This window comes from Marmota flaviventris, chromosome 14 (genome assembly GCF_047511675.1).
Source record: "Marmota flaviventris isolate mMarFla1 chromosome 14, mMarFla1.hap1, whole genome shotgun sequence".
NCBI lineage: Eukaryota > Metazoa > Chordata > Mammalia > Rodentia > Sciuridae > Marmota > Marmota flaviventris.
The window spans coordinates 50104453-50129744 of record NC_092511.1 but is presented as its reverse complement, the minus strand read 5'-3'; the positions used below and the strand labels follow the sequence as shown (position 1 = coordinate 50129744).

General features: G+C 33.1%; 1 protein-coding gene across 4 annotated transcripts in view; it reads left to right on the top strand.

Moving 5' to 3' along the window:
* The window catches only part of Usp34 (ubiquitin specific peptidase 34), a 217367-nt gene that overhangs the window by 122847 nt on the left and 69228 nt on the right, over positions 1 to 25292 (top strand). For all 4 annotated transcript variants that reach the window (XR_011704346.1, XM_071601613.1, XM_071601614.1 and 1 more), the window contains 14 exons: positions 1421 to 1521; positions 1730 to 1939; positions 4098 to 4223; positions 5482 to 5604; positions 5741 to 5824; positions 6350 to 6436; positions 8761 to 8961; positions 12162 to 12244; positions 14218 to 14258; positions 14396 to 14520; positions 15928 to 16080; positions 16871 to 16975; positions 18106 to 18161; positions 18252 to 18372. Coding sequence is in view for 3 of the 4 variants with exons in the window: in XM_071601613.1 (XP_071457714.1) it covers positions 1421 to 1521; positions 1730 to 1939; positions 4098 to 4223; positions 5482 to 5604; positions 5741 to 5824; positions 6350 to 6436; positions 8761 to 8961; positions 12162 to 12244; positions 14218 to 14258; positions 14396 to 14520; positions 15928 to 16080; positions 16871 to 16975; positions 18106 to 18161; positions 18252 to 18372 (1616 nt within the window). In the remaining variant the exon portion in view is untranslated. The remainder of the gene's footprint in view (positions 1 to 1420; positions 1522 to 1729; positions 1940 to 4097; positions 4224 to 5481; positions 5605 to 5740; positions 5825 to 6349; positions 6437 to 8760; positions 8962 to 12161; positions 12245 to 14217; positions 14259 to 14395; positions 14521 to 15927; positions 16081 to 16870; positions 16976 to 18105; positions 18162 to 18251; positions 18373 to 25292) is intronic.

The window sequence follows — 25292 nt, the reverse complement described above, 5'->3', positions numbered from 1 at the left end:
AAAATCTGGGGCTAGGGCTGGGGCTGGGGCTGTAGCTCAGTGGTAAAGTGCTTGTTTTGAATGTGTGAGGCACTGAGTTCGATCCTCAGCACCACATAAAAATAAATAATCATACTATGTGTTCATCTACAACTAAATAAATATTAAAAAAAAAATCTGCAAAGCAGTTGTACTTAAGGGAATTGTTAAAATGAATCTTACTGGGGGAAAGCCATTTTTCTACTCTGTTTGAAGTAATTTCCTGTAGAATTTTTTTATTTGAAGAGAAAAGGTAATTTTAAATGTTATATGTCATTATAGGAAGTAGTTCTCCTCCTTTAGTCATTATTTCTGAAATTTTTTTTACATTAAGTTAGGAAAATTCTATATTTTTAATGTCTATTCATCAGTGTTTCATAATTTTGCTTAATTTTTCTATTCTTCTAGGCATTTCCTTTTAAAAAATTCATGCATCATACAATAATGTCTACTGTTTCTAGTGCCTGGAATACATATGTATATATAAAATGAAATCTCTGCATGTGGAACTGGGAGGAATTTTTTGGTTTGTTTTATGAGGAGAGACAGATGTAAATACATGCTTTAAGGAAAGATAAAGCAGAGTAAAGGGCCAGTAGTGAAATGAGGCCCTTTAGATTGAATGGTTGGGAGGAATTTTCTTAATGAGAGATTTGAGAGAAATTAGGGAAGAAGACCTTGTAAATTCCTGAGCAGGAACATTTTAGTTCTTGAGATGAACATGCTTAAGAAAGGGCAAGTAGATCTGATCAGGGAAGCACAGTTTTGAGGTAAGAAAATGAAGTTAAAGGTGGAGACAACAAAAAGAACTTTATGCATTCTAGAAAATAAATTGCCTTTGTCGAGTTTATTGAACATAGCCTTTTAAATAAACTAAATTTTTGAATAAAGGAATAGATATCAAAGGTTAAAGCTGGTATTCCCATGAGACTTTTTGTTTGTTTTGCACTCGTGTTGTTTTTGTGGATAGTAAACAGGGAGAGAGAACTTAGTCATCAATACATGCCAGTTTGTCAAACTAAGGCATTAAAGAATCTCTGTATATTTTTGTATATCTTTGTATGTTCCCCTGTATGTATTTTTGGAAGAAATGCAGTCTATTCCCAGAAATTTTCTTTAATGTTTTTTTAAATTCTTATAACATTTTTCATATTGTTAAGGAAATAATAATTGATCTAGTTAGACTAGTCCTAATGAAGAACTTCCTTGTGGTTTTTTTATTGCCTGAGGGCAACTTCAGACAACTGAAAACTTGCTAAAGCATGTTTAGTACTGTCTCCAATTCTTTTAATTATATTTATGGTTAACATACTATGGACTTAATTACTAACTATACCCTTGTATTCTTGTTAGCAAATGAATTAACTATAATTGTTTTTACTTTTTTTGTGATGTTTTTAAGGAGGGCTAATGGGACCTGTAAGGATGATTTCATCAGGACATGAATTGACAACAGATTATGATGAAAAAGCACTTCATGAACTTGGTTTTAAGGACATGCAGGTACATATATAAATTGTGGTTTGTGTTTTACTTAGCTGTTGATTGATAAAGACAATAGAATATTCAGAAGTTTAGTCTAAAATTTATTATTGCTTTCATTTTATTAAAATTGCAACAAATTACTTTATATTTATTTTTTTATTAAGCAAAAAACTTAATGTGTATTATCTCCCCCCCCCCCCGCCCCGCCCTTCTCTTATTTTTGTAGATGGTATTTGTATCTTTGGGTGCACCACGGAGAGAACGGAAAGGGGAAGGTGTTCAGCTCCCTGCATCTTGCCTACCACCCCCTCAGAAGGACAACATTCCGATGCTTTTGCTTTTACAAGAACCCCATCTAACTACTCTTTTTGATTTATTAGAAATGCTTGCATCATTTAAACCACCCTCGGGAAAGGTGGCAGTGGATGATAGTGAGGTAACCATATCAGACTTCATTTCCACAAATCTTTTTTTTTTTTTAAATTTTTATTTATTTATTTAATTATCTACACATGACATTACAATGATCTTGGCAATTCATTCATTAGTATCATTGGGGTATAATTTCTCATTTTTCTAATTGTACAGATTGTAGAATCACACTGGTCATAGAGTCACCTATATACATACATCAATCATAATGTCTATTCTATTCTGCTGCCCTTCTTATCCCCCCTACTCCTCCCCTCCTCTCCCATCATTTCTCTCTATCCAATTTAATGTGACACACTTTTTTTTTCTTTTTCTCATCACAACATCATACATGTATTCTGTATAACGATGAGGGTCTCCTTCCATCTTCCATGCAACTCCCCTTCTCCCTCTTTTTTCCTCCCACCTCTCTTCCCTATTTATTGGTAGTTTTCTTCTCATGCTCTTCCTCTCTATCCCATCCACAAATCTTATTTTTGTTTGTGATACTGAGAATTGAACCTAGAGCCTTGCACATGCTAGCACGTGCTCTACCACTGACCTACATTACCCTTCCCCCTCCCTCTACTGTTTTTTTCTCTTTTCCTTTTTAAAATTTTGAGACAGGAGCATGCTGATTTGCTTAGGTTGTCCTTGAACTTTAGATCCTTGTGTTTCAGCCTCCCAAGTAGCTATGGTTACAGGCATGTACCACCATACCCAGCTCCATAAACTTGTTTTATCTTTCTGTTGAAAGAAAAATAATTTTCTCAGTAATCTCTGAAAAAACAATAAAACATAGGAACACATTTATTTGTTAACTATTTAAGTGCTTAATATGATCAGACATTCTGTTTTAATGAAAGTGCTGTTTAAAGGATGATCAAATGAGGAGTATTTCAGTCTTGAGTCAGAGTTGAGTTGTGAATGGCAAGTTTACCTTGAAACTCCAGCTCTAAAATTCCCTTGCCTTTAAAGTACAGTTAGATCTCCATATCCATGAGTTCTGCATTTGTTCTTTGTTTTGCATTTGTAGATTAAACCAGCTGAGAAATGAAAATATTTGGGATGGGGAGGATCTGTTCTGAACATGAAAATTATTTTCCTTCTCATTGTTCCTTAAATAATATAGTATAGCAACTGTTAATACAGTATTTATAATATTGGTATTTTAAATAATCTGGAGATGGTTTAAAGATTATGGGAGGACATGCATAGATTCTGTACTATATATTTTATATAAAGGATGTGGGCATCCACAGATTTTGGTGTTCATGGAGGGGGGGCGTCCTGGGACCAATCGGGGATAGATATTGAGGGATTACTATATATTGGTTTTATGAAGTCCTTGTACCAAAAGAACTAAGTTGCTTTTTATTGACTTTTAGAATATTCCTTTGGCATTCCCTAAGAGTGTATTACACCAAAGAATTAATATAATAGGAGCAATAATAGTATAATAATAAACAAAAGCATACTACATGGAAAATGCCCAGTGAATTTTAGCTTTTGATGTTTATTGTCTTCTGGGGTGGTACTTTGACATTTTAATAACTTACTTTTTATACTTTTGGAAACATCATTTAGAATACTCTTAGCACCTTACTGAGCTAAGATTTAACAAAAGATAATAGCAAAAAGAGTATTCTTTAAATTTGCTTTCTCCTCTTAATGTCTGCTCATCTGAAACTATTAAATAAGATATTCGGGGCTGGGGCTGTAGCTCAGTGGCAGAGCACTTGCCTAGCATGTGTGAGGCTCTGGATTCAATCCTCAGCACTACATAAAAATAAACAAATAAGATAAAGGCATTCTGTTCATCTACAACTACCAAAAAAAGGGGGGGCATGCATTAACAAAATAAGAGAAATGATAATAATTAGTCTTGAAATTTACTAATGGTCTTATGAAACAGGTGACCTCACTTTTGTTTGAGATTTCTTATGTCCAGCCTTAAGGAAAGGCTATTCTGGGGAAATGTTTATAATCACTTTAAAAAAAAATCCCTTTTTTATGACTATTCACATTGTCTTAAATATATTCTATTTCCCGTGTTAAAATTGTCTTATTTTCACACTACTTGAGTAAATTTGATTATTAATAATTTTTGTGCCAAACAATTGAACTTATTTAATTTTTTTTCCTGATCTGTCTTGATAAAGCAGTTGTTCTTATTTGTATAGAGCTTAAGATGTGAAGAACTTCATCTTCATGCAGAAAATTTGTCTAGGCGTGTCTGGGAGCTGCTCATGCTTCTTCCAACATGTCCTAACATGTTGATGGCATTCCAGAATATCTCAGATGAACAGGTGAGCCTACAAAATCTTTTTACTCTCCTTGAGGATGTTACTAGTTATGTTCCTGCTGGCAGTAGCTCACTTTCTGGATCATACCTCAGCAAATCTAAATATAATTTTTGCCTGTTTAATAGAAAAAGTGTATCATTTTATTTGTTTAGTGAGGTTGAGTAGCATAGTAAATAGAAGGTAAGAATGCTTTCTGAAATTGTCTCTAGAAAATAGGGATTTGTCTTCATATCAGTGGTTAGTTTTTTTTTTTTTTTTCTCCTTTAAGAAATTACTGTATGTTTCCAATATTGCTTTTTGAAAACAAAAAGTAATGTGTAGGGGGCTGGGGATGTGGCTCAAGTGGTAGTGCGCTCACCTAGCATGCGTGGGGCACTAGGTTCGATTCCTAGTACCACGTAAAAATAAAATAAAGATATTTTAAAAAAAAAGTAATGTGTAGGGAAAATATGCTAGAGTGAAATGAATGCATCAGTGCTTGTTTTGAATGCTTACACAAGTCAACTGACCAACATGTATTTAGTAATCTTCCGATGGGGCATACCTTCACATATTATTGTATGTTGAATATATTGGTAAAGATTTTTTAAATTAAAGATTATTATTATTATTTTATACCTTTATTTTATTTATTCATTTTTATGTGGTGCTGATGACTGAACCCAGTACGTCACTTCTGCTACGCAAGTGCTCTACTACTGAACTGCAACCCCAGCCCTAAAGATTATTTTTAAAACCTTTGTAATATTGGTTTTCTTTTGTAGATTTCTAGTAGAACTCCTGTGAAATGATTAAAATAACAAGTGTGCTAATGTTATGTTACCAGTTATTGATGATTTGGGCACTTTGGTGTGATTACAGGTCTTATGTCTCATGATTTTTATGTAAAAATGATGGGCTCTAGAAAATGATGAATTATGACCCAGAGTAACTGTAATGATAATTTCAAAGATACATTTCTTAGTGTGAATAACATTATTTCACATTGATCCTAGAAAATAACAATGGCTTTCAAATTAATAAATTCCTATGCTGGTGTTTGTATTTTATTGGTTTTATTTGAACAAAATTTAATGAATAATTGGTGTTTTAAAGTATGTTGTTAGTACCAGTTATTTAGTTGGTCTTTATGTATTTGAATATGTTTCAAAGTATATGTAATATTAGTATTTTTATATAATGTCTTTCTGTATTTTTTCGATTTGGATACCCATTACTACAGTTGACTTGAAACCTCTGTTTTTTCTTTTTTAAATTTAAGAGTAATGATGGACTTAATTGGAAAGAACTTCTCAAAATTAAGAGTGCCCATAAGCTTTTATATGCTCTGGAAATTATTGAAGCACTGGGAAAACCTAACAGAAGAATAAGGAGAGAATCAACGGTAATTACAATTCCAGTATCATCATTAAATGCCTGTATTTCCATTGGAGCAAAATGCTTGAATGTATTATCTTTTCATTCTAGAAAACATTTTCTACCGATACCTTCCCTTATTTTAATTTTTTCTTTTCCTACAGGGAAGTTACAGTGACCTTTATCCAGATTCAGATGATTCAAGTGAGGATCAAGTGGAAAATAGTAAAAATTCCTGGAGTTGCAAGGTTTGATCATATGTTTTGTGATATATTGATAATAAAAATTTACATTTTCATAAAATTAGGGTCTGTGAATTTTTATTTTTAAAATTAATTTATTATTTAAAATAAAGCATAGTTTAAATTTATAATAATATCAGTTGAGATTGAAACTCCTATTTTTAGCTCAAATACCCCCCCACCCCATTGAAATTCTGTGTTAAGACATCCTAGTGCCTGGGATTAAGTTGTTTAGGGCCTCACTATGTTGCTGAGGCTGGCTTTGAACTTGTGATCCTCCTCCCCCTCAGCCTCCTGAGTTGCTAGATTTACAGGTGTGCATCACCATGCCAGACACAAAAATATTTTTTAAAAAAATTATTGAAAATAAATTTTATTTTATATAGAATTTATTTTGTATTTAAATGAAAGTAATTTTCTAAATGAAAGACATAATATTTGCCAAATATTATTGGTGGATCAACAAGTAGGTTACTTTTACGATATATATATATGGTTTTCTCTTATCATTATCCTCACAATTGCTTATAGTTTGTTGCTGCTGGAGGCCTTCAACAGTTACTAGAAATTTTTAATTCTGGAATTTTGGAGCCTAAAGAACAGGAATCATGGACTGTGGTAAGTGAAAAATTTAGTGTTTTAACTAATTTAAGTAGTTAATCTCATTTGAAATACTTCCATTTCCATTAGCAAAGGGTAACTTTTATACATACTTCATTGTTATTAAAGAAAGCATGGCATGTAGTAAATTTTAAAATATAGAATTTAATAATCTGTGGGATACAATTTCTTTGTATCAGTTGTGTTAAAAATTCTTCAGGGGTAAAATTACTCTGAATTATGACAGGTTTATAATCGTTTTTCTTTTAGATTGTTTAAGTTATATATTAGTACTTAATATGGATTTATGTAGACAAAAGTTTTGTTACTTTTTCACATTGTTTTACATCTTTTTTTCATTCTATTTTGTTTTGACATTTCTTCTTCTTTTTCTTCTTTTTATTAATATTTTTTACTTGTTGATAGACCTTTATTTTATTTATTTGTATGTGGTGCTGAGAATCGAACCCAGTGCCTCACACATGGTAGGCAAGTGCGCTACCACTGAGCCACAACCTTAGCCCAACATTTCTTCTTTTATAGCAGTAATATTCAAAAGAATTTTGGTATGCTGGGGGATAGATACAGAAGCTGAAAGAAGCCTTTGAAATTTTTGTAACACTTGGACATTGCTGCAATATTTTTTATAATATTCAACAAAAGTATCAGTCTTCATAACAGAAAAATGGTACTTTATCACTACTAATTTGAAGAAGTACTGATCTATAATAAAATATACAATAAAATAATGTTCCTTACGGAATAGTAAAACCTTCATAATGAGCCAGGCATGGTGGTGAACCTCTCTAATCTCACTAGTTTGGGAGGCTGAAGCATAAGGATTGCAAGTTTGAGGTAAATCTGAATAATTTAGTGAGACCCTATCTCAAAAAGAATTAAAAGGGTTTGGGATATAACTTAGTGGTAGAATGCTTTGGGCTTAATCCCTTGTACTATATAAAGAAACAAACAAAAAACAACCATAAAACCCAACTTCATATTGATATCTAAAATTATGCAGATGTGCTGGGGATAAAGCTCAATGGTATAGCACTTACCTAGAGAGTTGGAGAGAGGTTCCACCCCAAACACTGCAAAATAAAGAAGACTGCACAGTCCAATCTTGAATTAAATGTAAAGTGGATTAGTATCCTCATATATTCCATTCAAGTATTAATTTATTAGTACTTGATTTATAGATTTACCTTGGAACATACAATTTATAAAGTAATGATTTCATTTCAGATATTACTATGCCCACGATGAGAGAAAATATATTTGGAGAGCATTGTTATCTACCAAGCTTTTGTTAATCTTGCCACTATTTTCAACTTTTCTTTTACATATTTTGCTTCAGGTATTTTCCTTTTGAAAATATCCACATCTATAGCAATTAATTACTATAGTGCTATGCTTAATATTTGAAATTTATTTTTGTTGCATTTTATTGGTAGTAATTTTTTTGTTGTTCCAGGAATATCTGAGAATGAGGAGGTGGATTTTGGTTCTTTGAAACTGTAGAACAATTACACTAAAATTATTAATGAGTAATGATTCATCTATAGGAATTTAGTTTATAAGCTATTTTATGTTCTTAGTAAAATTTACATGAAAAACCTATGTTAATAGTTTCTCTGTTTTCTTTGAAATTGTGAATACTTTTATGAAGCTTCAATAAAGAACATTTTACTTACCTATGTGACACATGTTACCCTTAACAATGCTTAAAATGCCTGAGTTACAAAGCATGCTTGAATTACCAACTGGTGTTAGGTCAACTGTTTTTTCCTACTTATAATACATGTCTCTTAGTATTATGGTATACTTGTAAATTTAGGGTCATTCTTTTTACTTTATCAACTCATTTCCCTTTTAAAATGAAATTAGTTGAGTTATAAAGAAGAAAATTTTTTTATTAGTAAGCATAACTCAACTAATTTCATTTTAAAAGGGAAATGAGTTGATAAAGTAAAAAGAATGACCCTAAATTTACAAAACAGTTGACCTGACAATTTCACTCTACCACTGAGCCACAGCCCCAGACCCCAATTTGTGTGTGTGTGTGTGTGTGTGTGTGTGCGCGCGCGCGCGCGCGCTGGGGATTGAACCCAGGGCCTGGTGCATGAGAGGCAAGCACTCTACCAACTGAGCTATATCCCAGCCCTTGTTTTCATTTTTGTATGATTAGATTGTTACCATAATATTTGAGCAGCAAGATTGTACATTAAGTACTAGCTATACTTATTTTTATTCCCTGATCTTTTAAAAATTTCAAAATTTTTATTCTGACCATGTTATATTAATGACAATAGGGGAATAACTTTTTTTTTTCTCATCCACAGTGGCAGCTAGATTGTCTTGCTTGTTTGCTGAAGTTAATATGCCAGTTTGCAGTAGATACCTCTGATTTGGATTTAGCTTATCATGATGTCTTTGCCTGGTCTGGTATAGCAGAAAGCCATCGGAAAAGAACATGGCCTGGTAAATCAAGGAAGGCTGCTGGTGATCATGCCAAGGGCCTTCATATACCACGATTGACAGAGGTAAAGTAGAGAACTTAACAGTAAATTGTAGTTTTAAATCTAACACGTTCTGAGGGACTGTGTGTGTTTGTGTTTTTTACAAAGCAAAGAAATACACATTCAGCTAAGAAATGTTAGCTAAGGTGATATCATGGTTTTAAAGTGGTAGTGATGATGAAGTAATAATTCTTTTCAGTTCATTTTCCAAAATGAAAGCATGATGTGCTGTCTTAACGTTATCTATCTGTAGAGTTATATTCATTATTTGAACATTATTATATTCAGTAATTTACATACCAAGTATGTCAGGCTCCATTCAGGAAAACAGAAACCATATTAGGTATTTTGGCATTGGAAATTGAAAAGCGGAAGATGATTTTATAGGTCCATGTTGGAGTGTGAAAAGAAAAAGGGAGTGGTGAGGAACCCATTCACCATCCCTAAAAATTGAGATAAAATGTGTTCGGGTTATGAAAGAATTAGAAGCTTATAGAAAGGATCATGTTTAACTGGGGTTTTAGCCTCTAAGAAAGTGGGTCTCTCAGCAGTAGCTGGATTCTCAGAGGAAACTGAATAAAAGCTGATTATAGGAGTGCTTAAAAAATCTGTAGCCTAAAACCAGCTGCCTCTTCTAGATAAAATACTTTTGGAACAATGCTGACAGGAGGCGGGGGAAAAAGGAAGCATTCTGTCTAGTTTCCTGGGTTGGCAGAACCTGAAAGGAAGCCAAGTGGCAAAGGAAGAGTTTGGGTTCTGATGTACTACCCCTAGTACTGTAAAGTAAATTATGTAAATATGTTACTATTGTAGAGAAGGTATATTAGAGGTGAATTTTAAGTAGAGAGAAAATAGTTTAATAATCAGCATATATAGCAGTTCTTTTTGACTGTTGTTACTGCTCATCTATCAGATTTTCTCACTTCCAGCATCTCTATCAATGAACTGGGAAGTGGGGAGAATTTAAGATTAGTTTTCAGTAATATCTTTCTCATTCGGTACCTTTAATAGTAGCTCACTTCCTACCTTTCTAAGAAACATAAGAGTAAATGAATTGTTATAGATAGATGAATATTTTGGTGAACATAAGATTTGGAAACTACTGATATAAATGGAAACATGAAGCATATTTCTCTTTTGCAATATTAGGGATTAAACAGGAAAAGTGATCTCTGCCAGTATTATAGATCATTTATATCAAATAAAATTAAACATTGGAAGTGCAGTGTAAACTTATACATCACACAGTGTTATATGTTGGAAACCATTACTTAATAGTAACTTTTCATTGTTATATTTTTGGTAATGTGTTTTCCAAGGACAAACTTTTCAGATTATAATATAAATGTTTAAATTGATTATGATCCTTTCCAACAGTCAACTCACTTAATTTCCTCTTTTGGGTACCAGGGATTTGAACACAGGGATACTTGACCACAAAGCCACATTCACAGCTCTTTTTATTTTTAGACAGGGTCTCACTAAATTACTGAGGTTGGTCTCAAATTTGCAATTCTCCTGCCTCAGCCTCCTGAGTCACTGGGATTATAGGCATGTGCCACTGCGCCCAGCTCCTCACTTAATTGCAATGTTTGTTGATCCGTTTTTGTAATTTCCCTTTGAGATTTGAATAATATAAATATATGTAACTCTAGATTAATATGTACACATGGATGGAGTTTTTCATTGCTTTGTTTTTAAAATATATGCATCTGGGTGCTTGCTTGAAATAAATCAGAATATTCAACTGAACCTTCCCTAAGTGTCAAGTGATTATCATTAATATCTTTATATATTGCTTTACAGAGGTTTTTTCCTATACATATACCAGTATTCTTTTTATAGTTTAGAAAAGATGCATAATATGTATTCTTTGTATTAACTTATTTGCTAAAATAATCATAGCTTAGTATGTATATAAAAACTCTTTAGAGGTAAAATTTCTTTCTTGTATTAATTCTGGAGACTAACTCATCTAATTTTGATGTACCATAGGTAGTAAGGAAGAACACTTAATCCATTTAACAATGTACTGCCATACTTCCAAATGGTTTCCTTACTGTCCTTTTAGAAAGTTGCTTTCACATCTCAGACTAAGCCAGTTATGATGGTGCACACTTGTGATGCCAGTGACTAGGGAGGCTGAGACAGGAGGATGGAAATTTCAAGGCCAACCTGGGTATTTAGCAAAACCCTGTCTCAAAATGAAAATATAAAAAGAACTGGGGATGTAGAGCGCCCATGGATTCAATCCCTAGTACTGGGCAATGGGTTGGATGGGGGGGACAAAAATCAGAAAACCTCAGACTATGTCCCAGCCCTTTTTGATTTGGCTTTGTACTTGTGATCCTGCTTTCTCATCCTCTCAAATCCCTGACAGATGACAGGATTGTGCCACTATGTCTGGCTGTGGAAACTTTCTTGGTTTTCCCAGAGATGGGATTTGAACCCAGGAGTACTTGACCACAAAGCCACATTCACAGCTATTTTTATTTTCCTTTTGGCTGGTTTAGCACATTGCATTTACTGTTGTTTTAGTGCTCTCTGCAGTTGAGTACACCACTGAACTAAAACGGTTCCCAGAATAAGTTCTGACCTACAGAAAGGATTTAGTACTTCTTTGTTAAATTAGTAAATTAGTTTTTCCCAATAAACATGTAAATAACTAGAACTTAGAAATTAACTATCAGGATTATGTGCTTTGAAAATTAACAAAGTAAATGTTGACCCTCAGGATTTTGAATCTATCCATAATATGTTATATTGCTTTTTAAAAATATTTATTTCAGGATGGTTGAGGAATCTGGCACTGCTTGAATTTCTCTCTATATTTTCTTGTACATAAACTTTAAAAAAATAATTTTTACTTAAACTGTCCTCTGTCATTGCTGCAAAACCCCCTAACGTTTGAACTATATAGTATTTTTTTTTTTCTTTTTACCTTGTTGTGTGATATTGGAAAATCTATGGATTAAATGTAAAGAATATTTTTACCTCCTACTTCTAAATTTTCAGTATGTTCGTTTGTAGTTACTGCTCATAAGTGTGGTTATAAAATTCTGGTTTTCTAACATTTGATATTTTTATGGTAGTTTCAAATAATTCTCTGGATATTTTTTGTATTGCTGTAGATAAATATCAAAGTAATTTGGAATCTTGAGTTATGAATATGTTTTTTGTTTGACCATATTTAAAGATTGATCTGAAATGTTTTTGTTTTGAAGGTATTTCTTGTTCTTGTCCAAGGAACCAGTTTGATTCAGCGACTCATGTCTGTTGCTTATACATATGATAATCTGGCACCTAGGTACGCATTTTTCATAAGTTTTTTATGTATGCATTTGTATTAAGAATATAATGTTTATCCTTCCATTTCAGAAAATTTAAAAGTAAAGGAAAATTGTTAGGGCTTTTTAATGAACTGTGATACTTTTCACCTAGATTGGCATAGGTTGTCCACCTTTTGCCAGGAGTTATCATTTATTCATAAATAGGTACTTTCTGTTTATGTTTGCATATTTTTCTGAATTTTTTGAAAGTAAGTTGCAGACATCATGACTAAGATTATGTAAAAACACTTTGTTTTTCTCCTAAGATTGAAACTATTTTCCCTGCTTTAGTTGTCATATTTCTTTTTCTTTTTCTAATATTTATTTTTTAGTTATAGGTGGACATTTATCTTCATTTTTATGTGGTACTGAGGATCGAACCCAGTGCCTCATGTGTGCTAGGGGAACGCTCTACCTCTTGAGCCGCAATCCCAGCCCCATAGTTGTCATATTTCTTCCTTTTCATTTAATCAGATACTTTCTTCATCTTTATTTCATGAAGAATACAGGCTTTTATTGTGTGTGTGTGGGGGGGTGTACTAGGTATTTGAACCCAGCTTCCACCTGTTGTTTTGTTTTGTTTTTTAATTTTGAGACAGTCTTACCAACTTGTAAGGGCCTGGCTAAATTGCTGAAGCTGGCTTTGAACTTGGATCCTCCTGCCTTAACCTCTGGAGCTGTTGGAATCACAGATACCAGGCCTGGCCCAGATATTTTTTTTAATAGAGCATTTTCAGTCTGGGTTGTCTTGATTATTTCTCATGATTACACACTTATAACAGAAAAACCCTTTAAGTAATATTATATCTTTCCCAGTTCATCCTGATGTTTATATTTTTCCCATTATTGATGATATTAATTCTGATAATTTAATCTGGTTTCCTTCAGGTTACTCTACTATAATGTTTGACTTTTTTTCTTTTGCTAAAAATCAGTCTGTGGGAAAACATTTGAAACTACAAATTTCTTGCTTCTTGTGAAACTTTGATGCATTGGTTTTAGCTTTTATTGATTTTTTTTTTTGTTAATTTCGTGTTTATTAATTGACATCCTATTGTGAGGAAAAAGCTTTCTCTCTTTATAATCAATATCAATTTGGATTCATCTCCCCTACCACCTTCAGTATGTATAGTTCATTACTGTCATTATTCCCTTTGCTCAAAGTGTGTCAGAGTTGGCTTATGGAAGCCTCTCTGAGCTTGTTCATGTGACCTTTGGCATAGCCTTATGGTTTAGGGTGGGGGTAGGGGTTTCCTTTTTGTTTTTTTAATGTCAGTACAATACTTTCTAGGCTTATTTTGTAGCTTCTCTGTCTTAGTCCTGAAGTCAGCCATTTTAAAAAGAAGTCCTAGTGCCAGTTAGTAGGGAACCTTAAAAATGTGAGTCCTTAATGTATTCATTGTTACTGGTATATCATTGCTCCTATATTCACAGAGGACAGAGATGGAAATATGTATGAAAATATAAATATTGATATCCTATTTATTTGGACTACTTTGGAGATTCTTAATAATGTAGAAAATTTTAATATAGAAATCCAAGTAAAGCAATTGCTAATTAATACATGGGGACCTAACTGGAAATTGCTGAGGCTTTGAACTTGTGATCCTTCGCCCTCAGCCTCCTGAATCTCTGTCCATACCCGGCTTTTTTTTTTTTTTTTATTTTTTTTTTTGAGACAGGCTTTTGTTGCTGAGCCTCAATCTTAGGTTCCTATTTTAGACTCTGAGTTGCTGGGATTACACACGTGCGTCTCCCCACCTGACTTGACTCTGCTTCTATGAGCTTTACTTATTAACAATATTTTTAATAATGATTATTTAAAAATACATAATTCTTTTAGAATTTATTCTATTTGGGAGGAATTGTAAGCCTTAAAGGACATATGATAAGACATTTTTAATTCATTGCTGAGTTTAATTAGTGGTGGTGACATGTTTTTACTTTACAGAGTTTTGAAAGCCCAATCCGATCACAGGTCTAGGCATGAAGGTAAGAGTTCCACAAAGTTAACTTTTAATGAATAAAGATGGTAATAATAGGTGCAAGATTGTTTTATATTTAATAATAAACATGTATCTTTGTTATATCAAAAACCTTTGTAGTCATAATTTTTTCCTTTTTTTTAGTTTCACATTATTCAATGTGGCTCTTGGTTAGTTGGGCTCATTGCTGTTCTTTAGTGAAATCCAGCCTTGCTGATAGTGATCATTTACAAGATTGGCTGAAGAAATTGACCCTCCTTATTCCTGAGGTAATTACGGTAACATTTAGAGATTAATATTTTGCACAAGTTTTCCAATTATTAGCATTGACAATTAAAAAGAGCTATTGGAAACAAGTATGTGTGATTATGTAACTATATCTATCATATTATCTAGTTAATTCTTTAAGGTATAGAATGTTTTAAACAATGCACTACATTTAGTTAACATTTAAAAAGTGTGAATATTATATATTTGTAGTATCCATCCTTTATTATTATTTTTTTCGGAATACTGGGAATTAAACCAGGGGTACTTTATCACAGAGCTATACCCTCAATCCTTTATATGTTTATTTCAAGACAGGGTCTTGCTAAGTTGCTTACAGCCTCACTAACTGCTTTTTGAACTTGCAGTCCTCCTGCCTCAGTCCTCCAAATCACTGTGATTACAGGTGTGTGCCACTGCACCTGGCTGTATTTGCCTTTTTGAAAGACTTGTTTATTGAGTGATTACTTTGCTTTTGATTTTTTTTTTTTTAATTGCCTTTTCTAAAAGGTGGAAAGAATTTGAGCATTTATTTGTTAATTCATGTTTTAGAAAACTTGTTTGCTTTTTCTGTTTAATAGAGGTAGGAGAAACTAAAAGTCAATAAACCAAATATATTTTTCTTCTTATGTTGACACGGAGACCTCAATAATTTTTAATATCTTTTTCTCAGTATTCACTGACATAGCATTCCATATTGAAATTATAGAAACATTTTTATTAATGAAGTTAACTACAGAGTTACGTTTTTAAAATAAACACAGGAGTTGTACTTCTTTTTTTTAAAATATATTTTTAGTTGTAGATAGATAAAATAATTTAATGTATTTATTTATATGTGGTGCCGAGGATCAGTCTCAATGCCTCAAACATGCTAGGCATGTGCTCTACCACCTCAGCACAAGTTAAATATTGTTTTAGTTAGCATTGTCCACTGCTGTTAGCTATGGATTGAAAGTCATGTGTATTCTTGTTCTTGCTGTGTCTTAGGTATCTATTATGACATTTGGCCATTCCCTTGGGATCTGGGAAATGTTATGATTTAATGTTCTTTTTTCTAGATTGTTTCTAGTTCTGAAACTGTTGTATCATTATTTATTTACCTTGTAAATAACTGGGTTATGAATATTCTGCCCTTAATCTCTTTTTCTATTTGTTGTCATTATTCTTATTTGGTTTTCTGGTCTTATGGGCATGGTTAGGAATTTCTAAGAAAAAAATGTATTTTTATAGTACTGGACACATGGATACTTGTATTTGATCATCTGTTAATTATATGCATGTATATGTGATCAGGATATTATATTTGAAACATTATTGAAGAAGAGATTTAAGTTATTTCTGCTAACATTAACATTAGTTTTTTAATAGTAACTTATACTGTCTCTGAAACTGGCTTTTTTGTTTAGACTGCAGTTCGTCATGAATCTTGCAATGGTTTGTATAAGTTATCTCTGTCAGGCCTAGATGGAGGAGATTCAATCCATCGTTCTTTTCTGCTCTTGGCTGCCTCAACATTGTTAAAATTTCTTCCTGATGCACAAGCACTCAAACCTATCAGGGTAAGATTTTACTATATTCAGGGGAGATTTCTGTTTCTCTAATTTCTTCTCCCCAAAGTTTATTATTGTACTATATCCTTTGTGGTTTTTATGTAGAAGATGGTAGTAATATTATTCTTAAAATGACAGCATTTTGACACATCGTCTCCATGTTACAACTAGTAAGAGAGTCTGCATTTGAATTTTAGCTCTTTGGGCTCTCTCATGGGTTGACATTTGTTCTTGGTTCTGAGCTTTGTGTTAATAAGTTAAATGATAGAAATTTCTGTCACAAATGTAGCTTTCTTCTTTATTCATTCACACTTTTTTTTTTTTTATCCCCAGGGTGTTCTGAATTTTTAATTTACTTTCTTGCCATAATGTATATTCTAGCCTTGTGTAACAATTTATTATTGTAACCTAATAAATCCAGAGCCCACTAATATAAAATTTTTGATTATCTCAGAAATAGGTGTTGTAGGATGTAAATTATTTTGTCTTTTCCAGGTATAAGTACTTTGAGACTATTTTTCTAAACTGTTTTGATCTTAGTAATATTGTTTAGGGTACCTGTTTATTCTGACCTTCCTAGATGCTGCGATTACAAACATGTGTCACCACGCCTTGTAGTTATTCTGATTATCTGATTTTATAGAAATTAGGAGCGTACAGCTCATTTTTTCTTAGATTTTTAACACTGTTGAATTTCTTTTGGGATTTAATTTGTTTCAGAAATCTGTAGTTTCTTAAATGTATTATAATTTAAGCTATTTTTAAAATGTTTTCACAAAGAATAATTTTTTTTTAATAGATAGATGATTATGAGGAAGAACCAATGTTAAAACCTGGATGTAAAGAGTATTTTTGGTTGTTATGCAAACTAGTTGACAACATACATATAAAGGATGCTAGTCAGGTATGTTCAGAACATTATATATTAAGTTGTCAATAGATGTGGATTATGTATAGGGATGTGGATGATTTTGTTAGTCTTTGTACTTAAGGAAAGACAACTTTAATTATAATAAGTGTTAACTATTTGGTACTGTCATATTTTTTCTACTGTATTTGAACCTTTTTGTTCTATTACCTTCTTACTCAACTTTCTTTAATAACAAGTAGATTTGGAGTCTTGCATATATAAAATAACATTTTAATTAAAACAAGTTATTTTAAGGTAACAAAACTGACAATTTTGACTCAACTACTGATTTTCTTTTACTAGACTTAAATGACATTTCCATTCAAACAAGTAATTTTCAAAAGCAGATTTGCCACCTGAAGACTTTTGATTTTTCCCCTTTGTACAAATTTAGTTAAACTAAAAATACATCTGTTAATTCAAAATAAATGAGAAATGTGAGGATGTTTACAACTGGGATGTTAAGTTCTTCTACTTTCCATATGAGAAATAATTATAAAAATTAATATTAAACAAGTTTTATTTATTGATAATTAAAATATTGAGACCAGATAAATCTATTTCTTAAATCCTTGATTTGCTCATTGAGCTAAAGTACAAATCTAAGCATCCTTAAACAAATTATTTTCTTTCCTAAAGATCTAGTTTCTTTGAGATACTCTTGAATTTAATTCTATTTGGTAAAATCTGTTATGATTTTTTGTTCCCCAGTTATAGTGAAAATTAAAGCTTTTTAAAATTAACTATAGGCTTTAGTTTATTGTTAGAGCCTAGTGTAAAGGTGGTATCAAAAACAAACCTTAATGGCTATGAATGACATCTTGGTAAAGTTGTTACTAAAACAACAAACTAAAGTATTATCATCTCAGTAGGTTACTGTGACTATCATAATTTATTGCCAAACATTCATTTGATTCTTTTTTGTAAGACTATTAATACTGCACTTAAAACTATAATTTTGTTGACATGTGTAAGAGAGGAATACTAAATTTTATAATTAATAAATTTGGGATAACCAAGCTATTTACTATAAGGATGTGATTTTTCTTCATTGTTTTAGTACTGTGTGTACTACTAAACATTGGAATCTGTATTTGAATTTTGATTTTTCTTTTTGTATTAAGACAACACTCCTTGACTTAGATGCTTTGGCAAGACATTTGGCTGACTGTATTCGAAGGTAAAATTTTATGTGACATTGACAATTATTAAGAACAGATAAAGGCAAAGTATCTTGATTTGCTTATGTTCTTTTTTTTTTTTTTTGTAGTAGGGAGATCCTTGATCATCAAGATGGTAATATAGAAGATGATGGGCTTACAGGACTCCTAAGACTTGCAACAAGTGTTATTAAACACAAACCACCCTTTAAATTTTCAAGGGAAGGACAGGTGTGTATTAAAATATCCAAATGTCTGTTTGAAATCTGATCAACACTTGGTTTTTGATCATTTGTGGATATGTAAATTTTTTTTAAATCCAAGTTTAACGAACTTAGTTTTTGGCTTAAAAAGTGAACATTGAGTAAATTGAACCCTAGAAATATAAAAGTTGAGTTTGTTTTTAGAGTGCAAAAGCTAATTTTAATTGCTATTACCATATATAAAAAGATAATTTTACACTTGAGATCTCCTGCTATCATAATTTTTTTAAAAAAGTACTAGGGATGTAGCTCAGTGGTAGAGTACCTCTGAATTCAATTCCAGTATGACAAAAAAAAAATCTCTAATAATTTGATTTCTGTAATACTAAATATTTTGAATTAATAGTTTAAATTGTAAACTATTGTCTTTAACTTAAACAGTGGAATTTATAAGTGGTCATTTGTACATTGCATCCCTGTGCCCAGCTATGTCTTTTAAAGTTGTTATCTGCATTGGGCACTTTTTCATTTCCTGCATGGAGGGAATTTGTTTTGATTTGGATAGTAGTTATCTTGAGGTTTCCGACTGTGTTAATATCCTCATGGGTATAGACTAAGGATTCTTGTGTTAAATTTAAGGCGACAGTTTTAATCTGTTTTAAAACTGTGCCACTTTCTGAAGTCCACTCTTGTTTTCCCTGGTTACTGAATTTTTTTCCCAATAATTTTTTAGAGACATAATGTTTACAAATATTTATGAAACACAGTGTGGTATTTTGGGTTCTGGGGGGTGGGGGTGGGGGTGGTAACAGGAGATTGAATTCAGTCATTTGACTAGAGACACATCCCCAGCTCTGTTTTGTATTTTATTTAGAGGGTCTCTCTGAGTTACTTAGCGTCAATTTTGGCAAAGCTGGCTTTGAACTTGGGATCCTCCTTCCCCAGTCTCCCCAGCCGCTGGGATTATAGGGGTGCACCACCTCTCCTGGCTCAGTATGGTGGGTTTTTTGTTTGTTTCTTTGTTGTTGGTTTTTTTTTTTGTTGTTGTTGTTGTTGTTGTTTTTGTTTTGGTACCAGGGATTGAACTCAGGGTTACAGGACCACTGAGCCACATCCCCAGCCCTATTTAGAGACAGATTGTCACTCAGTTGCTTAGCACTTCGCTTTTTGCTGAGATTGGCTTTGAACTTGCTATCCTCCTGCCTCAGCCTGGAGCCACTGGGATTGCAGGTGTGTGCTACCACGCCTGGCTTTAGTATGGTGTTTTAATTCATTCATTCATACATTGGGTAATGCTTAACTCAGGATAATTAGATATCCATTTTTATCTTTTTACCATTTCTTTAGGGTGATTACATTCAAATTCCTCTCGAACTTTGAGAGAGATGATGCATTGTTGGAAATGATATTTATTCAGCTGTGCCATAGAACACCAGAAGTTATTCTTCAAACCAAACAATAACTTTGTACTTATTGATCAACCTCTCTCCTACCTTACCCATTCCAAGTCTTGAAGAGTTTCCCTTATTTTGTCTTCCAATTTTAGTTTTAGTTTCAGGTGTTATAGTTAAGTCATTAATCTATTGTGAGTGGATTTGGGTAACTTGTGAAAGATTAGGGATTAGTTTTGTTCTGGAGTGGACATCTAATTTGCCCAGCACCATCTAATGAAGACTGTGCTTTCTATAGTGGATGTTCTTACATTTAGCACTGTAGTTGAAAAGTTGCCTATATATTAATTATATTGTTGTTTTTTCTGGCCTCTGTTCTGTTCTACTGACCTGTATATTTTGAATTCAGGTAGTATAATGCCACCTGTTTTGCTCCTTATCGAAGAATGGTTTGGGGTTTTTTGGGGGGAAGTGGGGGAAGAGTTCTACCCCTGAGCTACATCTCATCTTGCTGAAGATTTTTTTTTTGGGGGGGGAGGGTTGCCAGGGATTGAACTCAGGGGCACTCGGCCACTGAGCCACATCCCCAACTCTATTTTTGTATTTTATTTAGAGACAGGGTCTTACTGCGTTGCTTAATGCCTCGATTTTGCTGAGGCTGGCTTTGAACTCGCCATCCTCCTGTCTTAGCCTCCCGAGCTGTTTGGATTACAGGTGTGTGCCACTGCACCCATCACTGCTAAAGAATTTTTATGTAAAGGAAATTATTCTTTTTTGAAATATGAGTTGCAAGTTGTTCTTGTTTGTCTTTTCATTTTGCAGGTTTTTTTTTTTTTTTTTCAGTTGTGCATGGACTCAATGCCTTTTTCTGTTTTTATGTGGTGCTAGGATTGAACCCAGTGCCTCACACTTGGAAGGCAAGTGCCCTACCACCAAGCCACAACTCTAGCCCCTCATTTTGCAGTTTTTGTTTCACTTATTTTCTAAGTATAATTTATTTCATTTTAATTTGACTCCAGTTTACTGATCTTTTATGGAATCTAGGTTTTGTGTTGACTTTAAAAATACATAGTACCAGGCTGGCGTTTATAGCTCAGTGATAAAGTGCTTGCCTTGCACGTGTGACGCCCTGGGTTTATCCTCAGCGCCATACAAAAATAAACAAATAAAATTAAAGATATCGTGTCCATCTACAACTAAAAAAAATACACGGTACCTTGTTATATTTCCATAATTTTATTTTTACATTTATATTTTTCTATAATGAAATCATTTAGGTGAGAGGAATGAAATAACTTTTCTTTCAAGTCAATACCAAGTACCGTATTAATTGGCTAATTTACTTTTTAATCCACTGATTAGAAATACCTCCTTCATATTCTGAACTGCCATATGTATTTTGCTTTCTTTCTAAGCTTTGTGTTTCATTCCACTGATGTGCGTATTCACTCACCAATGCCATATCTTAACCATATAAATTTAGAGTTGTGAATAACTTATGGTGGTTCATCTTCATTGTTATTCCTGTTTGGAATTTTCTTAGCTATTATTTTTCTAAATGAACTTTAGAATTCATTTGGTTATTTTACAAATATTAAAATTAAATTTTTCTGTTGCAATTGTATTGATGCAGTATTGATCTTTGTTACTGATTTTGCCTGTGCAATAATAGTAGTTATCATATTTACACAAAATTAATCTGTATTCTTAAAGCTTTCTTCATATGGAATTTGGATTTAAAGTATTTTTTAATGTTTATTCCTGTGAAGTCTTCATGAGTAATACTGTTTTTGCACAATCAGAATCAGTATCATAAGGGTATCAATTCTATATCAATACAACCCCAATAAGAAAAAGTAACAATTCATGCCATAAATTGAATATTTTCTTTGATTATGTTTTCTAACTTGATGTTTATGTGAAAAAAAGGGTTCTTGTGTATTAATTAGAGACCACCTTTTATTCTATTCTATCTTTTTACTTTTTGGCTGTCCTAGGGATTAAATTTGTCAAAGTCTATCTTCAATTTATTTATTGTTTGTATTTATTTTTTCCATTATCTTTAGTTTTAAGTGTTGTTTTAGGTCTTTAATTTGTTTTTGGTTTATCATCTGTTAGTAATTCTTTATGTCTTATTTTTCAAGTCTGAATTCTGCTTCAGTTGTCTAATTTTTTCTGGTCCCTCCAAACAGTGTTAAATAATAGTTGCTTTTAAAGTTCCTTGTAAGAAAGTTTTGGTGTTTGTTATCAAATCCATATGTGATTTCCTTCTGGTTTTGTGCTTTGGGAAAACTTTAGAATTAGCTTTTATACTGGAGGAGATATATGAACTGAATTAGTTATTTTATTTTAAAGAATTTACTCATGCTTTGTGTGGGAAATTAGACTGCTGGTACAGAACTTGGAAGGCAAATGTGTTAGTAGAAGTTCAGGACAGAGATGATAGTGAAAAGTGGTTGGATTTGTAATATTTATTGGAAGTAGAGCTCACAAAACTAATATATTTGTATTGGATTATAGAGTGAGAGAAAGATTAATCAAGAATAAATCCTAAATTTTCAGCTTTAGAAACTAAGTGAATAATAATGCAGTCACTAAGAAAAGGAAATCAGGATAGAACCATAATGGAAGGAAAAGAGTGGTTTTAATCAGGAGTTCTATTTTATACATGTTCAATTTTAAATGTCAATGTGATATCCAAGTGGAAGTGTTTAATGCAGTTTGTGTTGTGTTGTTCTAGGACAAGAGCCTTTCACAAAACTGAGACAGCTTGAATGTCCCCCTTCAAATCCCCATTATTGTGATCAAGTCAGAAAGATTTTAGATTCATGGCTCACAGTAATAGGCATGAGTTTATTAGACAGGAAAAGGGGCACTCTCAAGGAAAAGAGTGGATTCTCAGGACAGGGACTGCATGCCTCTCCTGCTCTTCAGTTTTATCGGGGTTCTAGGAAAGTTTCCAGAGAATCTCACCTAGTTCCATCTCCTGGCTTTTGATTGACAGCAGGAGCCCCACTGCCTTGACAACTATGTCTTGCTTTGGCCTGTGCTAACAGGCTCTAATCGGAACCTGTTCTTAACCAATTTTATGGTTAGGGGGAATTACTCTTAAATCCCTGAGTTCTGGGATCTAGTCTCTGTAAGGGTCCCAAAAGTCTCCCCCTTCAGGGAGAGACTGATTGGCTTCTCAGGTCTGATGTTCTCTTTCAGGTAACAGATTGTTTGCTAAGGAATGTAACATATCCTGTGGACTTAAGCTAGACAGGACTGTAGGTAAATTTTTTTTTTTTTTTTTTTTAAGAAAGGAGAGCAAGTCAGCACAGTAGGCAGTTTATAGAATTATTACCTTATCGTGATGTTCCTACCAGTCATGTCTGTCTGTCTCCTATCACTAATATTAAGGAAAATCTCTCTACCGTGTATCTGTCAAAGGATAAAATTACATCAATTTAAGCATCACTATTATTGGGGTTTTGTTTTTTCTTGTTTTCTTTTGGGTACCGGGGATTGAATCAAGGGCATTTGAACACTGAGCCACATCCCTAGCCCCATTTTGTATTTTATTTAGAGACAGGGTCTCACTGAGTTGCTTAGTGCCTCGATTTTGCTGAGGCTGGTTTTTAATTTTTAATTTCCTCCCTCAGCCTCCGGAGCTGCTGAGATTACAGGCACGCACCACTGTGCTCTGTTTGGATTTATTTTTTTATTTAAGAATGGGCCAGGGGGCTGGGGATGTGGCTCAAGCGGTAGTGAACTCGCTTGGCATGCACATGGCGCTGGGTTCGATTCTCAGCACCACATACAAATAAAGATGTTGTGTCCGCCGAAAACTAAAAAATAAATATTAAAAAATTCTCTCTTTCTCTCAAAAAAAAAAAAAAAAAAAAGGGCAAGGCTGGGTTGTAGCTCAGTGGTAGAGTGGTTGCCTTGCATTTGTGAGCACCAGAGTGCTTGCCTAGCATGAGTGATGTACTGGGTTTGATCCTCAGCACCACATAAAAATAAAAAAATAAAGATATCGTGTGCATCTACAACTAAAAAAAAGAAGGAGAGAGAAAGAGAGTGGGCCAATACTTCATAAAATTGAAGTATTCCAGTAGTTCGAAGTACTAGAGTGCTGCAAGGAATCAAAACACATGCTTGGAAGTAGCTCAGCAAGGCAAACCTTACTTCTGCAGAACATGTGCTATGGAACAAAGTTTTGCAAGCAAGCATGCTTGGGTGGTCAGTCCACCTATTTTTTTTTATAATTTTTATATTTGTAGTTGTATATGGACAGAATGTCTCTCATTTATATGCAATACGACCATGTCTGGCTAACTCCTGGAAATTTTTATCTTCTCCTGGATTCATGCTTTGCCATGAGTCTCGTTGTTCCTTATGTGCCTCATCCATGCTCCCTGTAATCCCTTAGTCATCTTCCTTTTTTACAACTTCACGCTTTTTTCTTTTTCTTTTTTTTTTGTATTGGGCTTTGAAATCAGGGGCACTTTACCACTGAGCCACATTTTCAACCCTTTTTTAATTTGACACAAGTCTCACTTTTTGGCCTAAGGTGGCCTGAAACTTGTAATCCTCCTGCCTCAACCTGCAAAGTTGCTGAGATTACAGGCATGCACCACCATGCTGGCTCAGGCATAATCTTCATTGTTTGTTTCTGTTGGATTTTCACATTCTAGAAAAAGTAAGTGTGGTCTACAATTATGATTCAAGTAATCTGATTTTGTGCCTTTGTCCCAATCTACAGTCAAGCCTCTGATGCTCCTTTTTGAAATAATGTGCCTTCTGGCATCTCGAGCATGTTTTGGGTCTAAACATTCACAAACCCTGCAGAGGTGAGCACCAGGGTTGGAGACACAGATTCTTTACTTTTTACTGAAGAATCCTCAGAGGCTGGCACATAAGTAAAACTTACTTTTCCTGGGTATTTGCTTTCTAAACACAATTTCTTTTTTTCTGAGTTACATGTCAGAATCACACTATGATCTATAAATAAAAATTATTTTTAATATTCTCTCAGGCAGCACTTTGAGTAAGTTCTTTCTGTGGAACATACTAAAATATATTTACCAAATGGATGTGTTTATGTAGATATTATTATTTTCCTAGAGACACCTGTTTTTCTGATGAACTCAGAATAACAAAATAAAAAATACTGTTCATTTTAGTGTGTTTAAAGGCCAGTAATTCTGATGAAATGCTTTTATCACAGGCTTTTAAATCATGCTCCCCCAGAACAAAACAAAACAAAAAACATTGGAGCTACTAGAATGTAGCTTATCTAGTTCTTGGATCTATACTGGTGAGCAGAAGTAGTTCATTGTTAAGTTACTTATTAGACAATTGAAACTTTCTGTTTGAATCAATTGACTTTATTTTCCAAATGAAGTAAATGTTTTCATTTATGTCTTTATGACAGTCATCTTATTTCTGAATTCTAATATGAGTAAGATGAAATCTTATTTGTGGGTCAACAACATAAAATAAACCCCTGTTCACTTTCTCTATTTCTTAGCCATACCTGCTTTTCTTTGCAAAGTCAAACTATGAATTATAC